Source organism: Penicillium diatomitis (genome assembly GCF_028827545.1).
Source record: "Penicillium diatomitis strain IBT 30728 chromosome Unknown utg000010l_segment0_segment0, whole genome shotgun sequence".
In the NCBI taxonomy this organism is placed as follows: Eukaryota; Fungi; Ascomycota; class Eurotiomycetes; order Eurotiales; family Aspergillaceae; genus Penicillium; species Penicillium diatomitis.
In genome coordinates this window covers 1617028-1627258 of record NW_026623182.1, presented here as the reverse complement: position 1 = coordinate 1627258, position 10231 = coordinate 1617028, and the positions used below count along the sequence as shown (strand labels likewise).

At 46.2% G+C, this 10231-nt stretch overlaps 2 protein-coding genes across 2 annotated transcripts; one reads left to right on the top strand and one right to left on the bottom strand.

Annotated features, from left to right (window-relative positions):
• Positions 1-3796: 3796 nt before the first annotated feature.
• On the bottom strand, positions 3797-4949 carry N7539_007577 (HNH endonuclease signature motif containing protein; the record flags this gene model as incomplete). The annotated part of the gene is made up of 2 exons (XM_056937178.1): positions 3797-4873; positions 4929-4949. 2 exons carry the CDS (start codon positions 4947-4949, stop codon positions 3797-3799), a joined length of 1098 nt encoding a protein of 365 aa, XP_056787977.1.
• Positions 4950-6643: 1694 nt separating this feature from the next.
• Positions 6644-9976, top strand: N7539_007576 (putative mitochondrial translation initiation factor IF-2; the record flags this gene model as incomplete). The annotated part of the gene is made up of 3 exons (XM_056937177.1): positions 6644-7084; positions 7181-9666; positions 9733-9976. 3 exons carry the CDS (start codon positions 6644-6646, stop codon positions 9974-9976), a joined length of 3171 nt encoding a protein of 1056 aa, XP_056787976.1.
• Positions 9977-10231: the final 255 nt, after the last annotated feature.

Sequence of the window (10231 nt, the reverse complement as noted above, 5' to 3'; positions counted from 1 at the left end):
TTCGTTACGGCGTTTCTTAATATAGAGCTTCTTAAAGAAATCTATATTTAACTTCCTAATAGTTTTAAAGAGCCTAGAAAATATAGCCTTCTTTTAAAGACTTTATACGGTCTAAAACAGAGTCCTCGCGAATAGTATAATACTATCTATAGGACTCTAATAATAATTAGATTTATTTACTTATAAGTAGACTATTCGGTATTCGTATATATAAAATATAAGCTCTATCTTCTTATATATATTAATAATATACTAATTATTACGCCTTTAGACGTATCTCTTATATAGCTTAAGGACTATATTCGAAAATCCTTCGATATTACTAATAACGGTACTACTACGCGATTCCTTACGATTAATATTATTTAATCTATAGATAGTAAAGTTATACTTTCTTAGCTCGCCTATATTCGTAAAGTCCTCGCGAAATTTAATCTATAAGATATATATATAGTTCCTACGCTATTTTATAATAAGAAGATCCTATAACCGCGTAAGGATACTACTACTTCGGCGGAAGTTAAAGCTTACTATAAGATAGTAGGCTTACTTATTTAGCTAATAGTTAATATACGGCTAGATATTATATTCGTAGTTATAAAGCTTATAAGATACGCGTATAACCCCTCCACGAAGTATATAACTATATTAAAGCGTATCTTTCGATATCTTAAGGGTTCTAAAACGCTTACTATCGCGTACTCCTACTTACTAGATCCCCTTTTTAGATTCGTTAATATAGATTAGGCCGGTAAATATACGGATAGTAGTATATTAACCTCCGGCTTCCTTTTTAAGCTTACGAATAGTACGATTACTTAGGCTTATAAAAAGTAAATATATATTACTCTTTCCTCTATAGAAAGTAAGTATATAGCTATATCTTTAGCTATATAAGAGGTATTATAGCTATAGCTTTTCCTTAAGGAACTTAATATAGAGTCCCTTTTATAACTTCCTACTATAATCTACGAGGATAACTAAGGCGCTATTTACCTTACTAAAAGCTATAATTTATACTAACGAATAAAGTATATTAACGTTAAATATCACTATATTAGAGACTAAGTCTCTAGAGGGGTATATAAATTCGTCAAAATCTCTACTATAGAATAGGCCGTAGATAGCTTTACTAAGCTACTATAGCGAGTCTAATTCGAGAGGTTTCTATACCTTTTAGGTATAAAAAAGCTCTGATTTAATAGCTATTTAATAGCTTTTTAATAGCCTTTATAGCGAGCTTAATTCTAAGGGTTTAAATACCTTTTTAAGCTTAAAAAGCTACATTAAGGCGTTATTAATATATTTATATAATCACTTTTTATGTTTTTCATGTTTTGAGTGAGATTGGTGGATCGAGGTCTAGGGGGGTATTGAGATAGCTTAGTGGTCAGGCGTGTCACCAGCGTGGTACGCGCCCACGTATACCACCTTCGTAGCTTAGATAGGCACCTCTCACCAGATGCAATCTCACCATTCCTTTCTCCCCTCTTTTGGGTCTGCTACGTTCTCCCAGTAGCCTCCAATAATAGTAGATACGGTAGGTATCTTAACGGCTTTCTAGTCCTTTTAACCCGGAGTAGTAGCTATAGCTATAGATATATTAGATTTATCCTTCTTAGATAGACCCTTATAATTCTTTCCCTTTAGATTCTTAAAGTATTCGGTAGTAGTATAATTATCCTTCTTCTTATAAATAGTATACTACTTATTATAACTCTTTAAATTCTTTTCGGTTAACTTCAAATTATCCTTCTTTTTATTCTTTAAATAACCCCCCTTTTTAGTAGAGGCGGTTATAGCCGAATAATAATAGCGAGATAATTTAAATAATAGGAATTAAGTAATAACCTCTTCTAAAACGCGCTTACTATCTATATTAGGCTAGAGCTAAGTAACTAAAGGTTTAGTAGTAGGATACTACTTAATAGTAAATATAAATTAAGCCTATTACTATATAATATAAATAGGATATAGCGTTAATTTCTATACTTCTTATAGGAGGTTCTTCTACTTTATAATAAAGGTAGCTACGTTATCCCCCTCGTAATAGTAGAAGGTAGTCTATTTATTATACTTTTACTGAAAAAGCTATAGATTTTTCTGATCCTATATTTTATAGATATAATTATATATAGATAAGGCTATTTTAAATAGATTAAGGAAGATCTTAATAGACTTATCTAAGGATTTAAATAAGAAGTAAAAATAGCTACTATTTAGCTTCTTCTAGTCCGCGAAAGCCTTATTCTTTTCGTAGATATTCGTATATATCTAAGCTTTAATCTAGCTATACGATACTTTATTAGGGATAGTTCCTTTATCGGTAGTAATATTAAAGCGGACTTCTTCCTCAGAAGGGATCTAGAGGTAATTACTTATTAGTAGGAGGACCTCTCTAGTTATTATAAGCTATAGCTCTCGGTCTTAATATTCGAGGAAGTATTAAAGACTTTTTCGCTAGACGGTAAAGTTAGACTCCTCCTTAAGAATCGCTTTAATATAATCGTAGCTCTTTATATTATATCCGTTAAAGGTAATTCGTCGAAGTCCCGTTACGGATCTATAGTCCTTCGGTAGGCTCGTAGTCCTAGGGTTCGTAAGGTAATTAGACGCGGAGTCCTTAGGTTAGATGCGGAGTCCTATAGGCACGGAGCCCTTTATAGCCGTTGAATAGCTACAAAAAGGAGATAGATGCGGAGTCTTATTGGACGCTGGGTCCGTTACAGCCATTGATTAGCTGTTTCAGAAAGACGCGGAGTCTTGACGATTTGCGGTTACGAAGGCTGTTTTCGAAAAGCAGCGCTGTAGGATGGTAAGGATATACGAATACCCTTACTAGCGCGCTAAAACAGGGCTCATAACCTATTTGTAGGTGATCTATAAGAAGGAGAAGAGAAAGGTGAAACGCAGCTAGATTGGTGTGAGAGAAAGAGATGGAGAAAGAGAGGCTATCTAATGAGGTTGTGGGTCCCTTGGTAGTGATGCGGAATATTCCTCCGGCAGAATCCTCCAAACAAGTTTGATGTTCCCTAATGTACTGGTGGAAGTGCGGACGGTTTGGATGGTATGTTCTGGTTGGTTGGATCCGTGGGAGCTTGCTCTGTTTTGCTTTGTGCCTTCCCTTCCGTCGCAGCAAGGCGGTGGAGGCAAGGGCCATATAAATAGAATCGGATCAAAAGAGTCTGAATTGGAAGAAATCCTCTGAACCAGGCTAAACAGGGGAAATTCTATGAAGAACCCAATAATCCACATCCGAGGCATTCACTTCCGGAATATATTCGTACAAAGCTCTAGCACTTTATCCGACACCTTCTTCAAGAAGATCCTTGTACGTACAACACAGAGATCATCCACCTTTGTGCCCAACTTTGGGCAGAATGGTCCTTAGGGTGTTTTGTTGTGTTGTGTTGTCTTTCTCTCGACTGCTACGCTTCGGCCTGTCTGCTTGCAGACTGCCTTCGAGCATTATCCCCACTTCGCTAAGAATACGCAGATCAGAAGGCTCCTATAAGCGTATAACGTTATCGTTTCGGATGTCCAATTAGACTTCTTGTCAAAGCGTTTGATATGTCAATATTGGAGAAGACCCGACGAGCTTGCTCCGGGGACGCTGGCCGTGCGCTCCCGTGATCAAATCAGGATCAGGTCATATTACGATAATTCTAAGTGACCAGGAAGTTACATCAAAATCCACTTCGGGCTAGGAAATAAGTTGAATTACTTGGAACTAAGTGCAAACCCATCTATTTCAAAGACCATACGTCCGTGAAAACCGCTTCCCTGATCATGCAATTTAGTATCCCCATGGTTGATTCTCAGTGTCAAAACGTTTCGCCCGTTGGCGTCCTTGCTGCTCCATAGGGCGTGACTTCTCCATTGAACGTTGCTTCTCTGTAGACTTCTTGGAATCGGGTGTTTCGTTGACATTCGTGGGTAGCAGTGAGAGGCGACTCACTGCAAGAAGATATTCAAGGTTGGAGCTTCCGTCTGAGGCTAGCCCACCACAATCTTCGAAATCTTTGAGGACCTTGTCGATAATCTCCGCCTGGCCACTCATATGCAGAAAGTTTCCAATACAAGCGTGAATTTTGAGAAGCGCGGGATCTGGAAGTTCCCAGTCTCCTTTGTGAACCCTGAATCTAACAAGCCGATTTCTGGGTAAATTTTGTATCGCATCTGTGACGGCGTCTGGAAAGGTCTTGATACGATATTGGTGAGCAGTCCCAGTTGCTTCAAAAATGACTTTAAATTGTCCGAATTCCTTGTGAAGCATCATACTTAGCATTAGGACGTTCTTTTCCGAATTGATTTGTTCCGAGGTAAAGGATAACCGGCGAAGAACCGGAAAGTAGCGCCTTAGGTTGACCCAAATCTTTGCGTGTCTATCCACTGCCTCGCGGTCATTTGACTGAAAGGATCCAAGTATAAATGGAATAATATGGGCCGCTTCAAGATAAGTCGTGGGTGCATTCTGTGGATGGGCGTGATTACCACTATACCTCCCCGTTGCAACACATTTATAGCCATCCCTTTCTAAACAGTGGTGCCGGAGTTGCGATTGAGGGCCTCTAGTGATGGGCTCGATACCCTGGCTCTTGAGATTCTCGATTGAATCTTCAACGCCATAGCGTGGAGACGGAGTAATATCAGTGGGCGTTTTGCCACCCTGTGCTTTCATGGGAATCAATAAACCAGTTTCGATGCTTCGGACTAGTTGCCGAAGCTGCTCATCGTTTGCACACTCAGAAACGTCATCCGCTAGGTATTCCCGTCCGTCAGGAGAAAGGACCTTGAAGAAGTCACGGAGAAAGTCCCTGGTCTTGTCCGTTGGATTAAGTTGGGCGTAACCATTCAGCTTTTGATCTAGCCTCTGGCTTGAATATGAGTATCGACAGGACGAAAAGACAAGACAAAGGGGAACTCACCGTCTTTGAGGATGACAACATTATGTCACCTACCCAAGTTGGGCCAAGCTTGGGGACAGTCTGGACGGTCGTAAAAGCAAGGCGCCCGTACCAGCTGTGACAGTTGAGAAGAGGATACGATAGATGATCGATGAGTATGATTGCTAGAATGCTTGGAAGAGGATGGATGGATGATGAATGAGTGGGATTGGTTGAAGAGGGAAAGTTAGGTGGGGACGGGGAGCCAGGAAAGTCACGTCTCACCGCCTTCCCTATCTACCTATCCATTCTGCTATTGAATAGAGGGAGATCGCCCAGATAATCCTCTTCAGCGGTCTATCCTGTCCAGCGCACTAGCTAGCGCTTCACCATGCGCCGGGTACTGTCTTGCCGAGGTCGCCCTTTAGCTAGACGCTATTCTATTGCCAAGATAGCTTCAAATCGTAGTGACCCGTGCCATCTAGAAGGCGGGGATCGAAGGTCGGCAGGTTCGCTTGACGCTCGCAAGGGTCGTCTTCCTTCGGCGCAGGCTCTAGGTGGGCAACGCTAATGACTAGATAAATACCTTTTTTCAACCAGCTTGCAGGTAGATCAGGGAAATATGCTACGCATGTACACAGACACATAGTTCATAATAGTCTTCCGCAAAACCCTATTTTGCATAAAATTAAGGTCTTGGCTATAAAAGGCTGTAGCAGAATTGATTCAATTGTACTAGGCCAACATGCTGTTTTCAACAATCTTGAGGAAAGAAAGAAGAAAGGATAGGAGTCGGTCGCGGTCCTTAACAGCGTCGATCCTATCTCGGTTAGGAACCACTAGGACCTCGCTCGGACCCCTTCTACCAAGGCGGTATCCGGAAGGCCATAGCATATGGTCAACCACCGGGCTCTGGCCCGTCACAGTACCCCCGTTCTCACCTTAACAGTCGATATAACGAGATCCGCGCCCCTATCGTTCCGATATTGATTTGTAGTCAAAATACGCCCAAAACGTCCTTCGTACTTATTAAGCGCCTCGTAGTCTCGAACGGAATCTAAGGGTTCCTACGTGGTCTCTGTATAATCTGCCTATTTTACTAAAATTGTTGCGAGTATGGCATGACTGGACGGACTCAGGATGAGAGAGAGGATAGGACATGGGAGGACATGGACACGCCTACCACGTGTGCCACGCGCGCAACGCGCACCACCTCAAAACTTAGGATGGACTGTAGCCTCTTCTTCTTTCTTTTTCTACTCTCCAGCTCTTGAGATCCTTGAACACCACGCAGACAGTTGAATAAAAGTTTAGGAGTCCTTCTAAAGCTTTTCCAAACGGGCGTACAACACTGGAAATAAAAATAGGGCGGACCCTACCTACCCTGACGACGGTCATCCTACCCCGGCTGAACTGTGAACACTGAACACTGAACACTACCATGCCTAGCTGCCCATAAATTACATAACCAGGAAGCCCCACCACCTACCCGCCTGCAATCGTTGGAAATAATTATCGATCCGTTGCCCACTTTTACCATTCTCTGTCTTTCTTTCCGGGGAGATTTGAGTCTGTCGCTTTCAACTTAACTACTGACTCCCAGTGGTCGTATTACTTGTCAATTCTTTCTTTCCGACATTTTTCAGCAACAAGCCGACGGTTGGCTTGATTTGTGCGCTCACTGCGTCCTCCCGAACGTCCCTCGATTCGGGATCAAGACACCGCCCGAACCCATTTCAACACCAAAATTTGGGAAAATGGCGCCTAAGAAGAAGGCAGGCAGGCGTCAAGAAGAGGACTGGGAAGCCGAGTTGGGCGAGACTGCTTCCCCCACCGAGGCTCCTGCGGAAGAGCCTACTCAAAACGGCGGGGGCGAGGATGGTGCCGAAAACGAAGCCGGTGGCGGGGGTGGTCTGATGGCTGCCCTGCGAAAGAACAAGGCTCGTAAAGCTAAGAAGGGGAAGCCCGTCAATGACTTTGTTGAGGGTGAGGATGCCGGCGCCGATCTCGCCAGCAAGCAGCCCGAGGAGGGCACTTTTGACGTAGACGATGTCTTCGCTGGCAAGCCCAAGAAGCCAATCATGGAAACGGGGTCCACGCCGGCTCCTGCTGACGATGAGGGCGAGTTCCGCGTGAAGACCAAGAAGGAAAAGGAGAAGGAGAAGAAGGAGCGCGAGAAGCAGCGAAAGAAGGAACAGGTACGTTTCTACATTTCTCAAGAGGCCTCCCTCGTGCCGTTCGCTCCATAGTGCTGCCCTACCTGGAATCTAATCATCTGCGTTCACTTAAATAAGGCTGCTGCGAAGAAGAAGACTGCCCCTGCCGCTGAAAAGCCCGAGCCCACGAAAGCCGCCCCGGTTGAGAAGAAGGTTGAAGCCGAGCCCGCAGCAGCGGCTAAGCCGGCCGGTAAGGGCAAGAAGCTCCCACCTCATCTCGCAGCTTTGCAAAAACAGCAAGAGCTCTTGCGCAAGCAACGCGAGGAGGAAGAACGCATTGCAGCCGAAGAAAAGGCATTGTTGGAAGAACAAGCCCGTCGCGATGCTGAAGAGGAGGCTAAGCGTGAAGAGGCTCGTCAAAAGAAGAAGGAGAGAGAGCGTGAGAAGAAGGAACAGCTGCGTCGCGAGGGTAAACTCCTGACGAAGGCTCAGAAGGAGGCCCAGGCTAAGATCGAGCTCCGAAAGAAGCACCTGCTCGCTTCCGGTGTCTCTGTGGCTGGTCTGGAAGGCGGTGCAGAGAGAAAACGCCCCGTCTATGAGAACCGTAAGAAGAAGGGTGGCAAGAAGCAAGAGGATGACCTGGAAGCCGCTGCTGAGCGGGCTCGTTTGCAGCGCGAGGCCGAAGACGAGCGACGGAAGAAGGAGGCCGAGGAGAAGGCCAAGGCCGAGGCTGAGGCTAAAGCCAAAACAGCCCCTGTAGAGGAAGACGATGCCATTGAGGACTGGGAGCAAGCCGCAGAAGCCGAGGACGACGTGAAGGACAGCTGGGATGCCCCCTCTGACGAGGAAGAGCAGGCGAAGCCCGCCGAGACCAACGGTGCCGACAAGGCTGCCAACGGAAAATCATCTGAGCAAGATGACTCCGACTCCGGTGAGGATTCTGACGAGGACAGCTCAGACGAAGATTCCGAAGATGAGGAGCAGTCTGCCACCCAGAGAGCCATTGCACAACGTAAGGCTGAGGCGGCAGAGCGGAGGAAGAAGCAACACGAGGAAGCCATGGCTGCTCGATCCAAGGATGATCTTCGCTCCCCTATCTGCTGTATTCTTGGTCACGTCGATACCGGAAAGACCAAGCTTCTCGACAAGATTCGACAGACCAACGTGCAGGAAGGCGAAGCTGGTGGTATTACCCAGCAGATTGGTGCTACCTACTTCCCAGTCGATGCCCTGAAGCAGAAGACTGCTGTTGTAAACAAGGACGGTGCATTCGAGTTCAAGGTTCCTGGCTTGTTGATTATTGATACACCTGGGCACGAGTCATTCTCCAACCTACGTTCGCGAGGTTCCTCGCTTTGCAACATCGCCATTCTGGTCGTCGATATCATGCACGGTCTCGAGCCTCAGACTCTGGAATCCATGCGCCTGCTGCGTGACCGCCGCACTCCTTTCATCGTCGCACTGAACAAGATCGATCGTCTCTATGGCTGGAAGAAGATTGACAACAATGGTTTCCAGGAGAGTTTGAGCATGCAGAGCAAGGGCGTCCAGAATGAGTTCCGCACTCGTTTGGAAGCTACTAAGCTTGCATTCGCCGAGCAAGGCTTCAACTCTGAGTTGTTCTACGAGAACAAGTCCATGGCCCGCAATGTCTCGCTTGTGCCCACCTCTGCCCATACTGGCGAGGGTGTGCCTGACATGCTGATGCTTCTGACCAGGCTGAGCCAAGAGCGTATGACCAACTCTCTCATGTACCTGTCTGAAGTCGAATGTACCGTTCTTGAGGTCAAGGTGATCGAGGGTCTCGGAACCACCATTGATGTGATTCTGTCAAACGGTATCCTCCGTGAAGGCGACCGCGTCGTTCTGTGCGGTCTGAATGGGCCGATCACAACTAACATCCGTGCCCTGCTGACACCTGCACCCCTCAAGGAGCTGCGTCTCAAGTCGCAGTACGTTCACAACAAGGAGGTCAAGGCTGCGCTCGGTGTGAAGATTGCCGCCAATGATTTGGAACACGCTATTGCTGGTTCTCGCCTTCTCGTCGTTGGTCCTGATGACGATGAGGAGGATCTCGAGGATGAAGTCATGACCGATCTAGAGAACCTGCTTAGCCGTGTATCCACCGACAACCGTGGTGTCACCGTCCAGGCTTCCACCCTTGGTTCTCTTGAGGCTCTGTTGGAGTTCCTCAAGCAGTCTAAGATCCCCGTGGCGAACATCTCCATTGGTCCCGTCTACAAGCGGGATGTGATGATGGCGGGAACCATGCTTGAGAAGGCCAAGGAGTATGCCGTTATGCTTTGTTTCGATGTCAAGGTTGACAAGGAAGCCGCCGCTTACGCTGCCGAGGTCGGCGTGAAGATCTTCACCGCCGACATCATTTACCATCTCTTTGACGACTTCACCAAGCACATGGCCGCGCTGACTGAACAGCGTAAGGAGGAGGCCAAGCTGCTGGCCATTTTCCCTTGCGTCATCAGCCCTGTCGCTGTCTTCAACAAGAAGGATCCCATTGTCATTGGCATCGATGTCATCGAGGGTAGCTTGCGCATGCACACCCCATTGGCCGCAGTGCGCACCAACGCTGCTGGTCAGAAGGAGATCGTTGATATTGGCCGAGTGTAAGTTCTAAGGCTTCTGATTTGACTTTGCTTGTTGCTGGGATCTGTCACTAACCATGATTGCAGAACATCTATTGAACGTGATCACAAGCCCATTGCTGTTTGTAAGAAGGGCCAACCATCTGTGGCCATCAAGGTCGAGGGCCCCAATCAGCCCATGTATGGCCGTCAACTGGAAGAGAGTGACCAGCTCTACTCGCACATTTCTCGTGCAAGCATCGACACCCTGAAGGAGTTCTACCGCTCAGAAGTCACCATGGAAGAATGGGCCTTGGTGAAGAAGCTCAAACCCGTCTTTGATATTCCTTGAATGCTTTTCAAGTTCAGTTTCCACTGCGACGAGTCCGGGCCCTAGTCTTTTGAGCATTGTGGAGCGTTCGTGCGACGATGTCTCCCCAGAAAATCTGATGCGGGCGACTATGAGCCTTTCCACCATACGGTCAAGCTGCACGGAAGGCCGGTTGTTGGAGGTAGGCCTGGACTGGAGCAGAGTCGATGAAAGAAATCCCATGACACGCGCGAACTACGAACACTCACGACTTGCAAATGGACGAGGCTCAAAAAT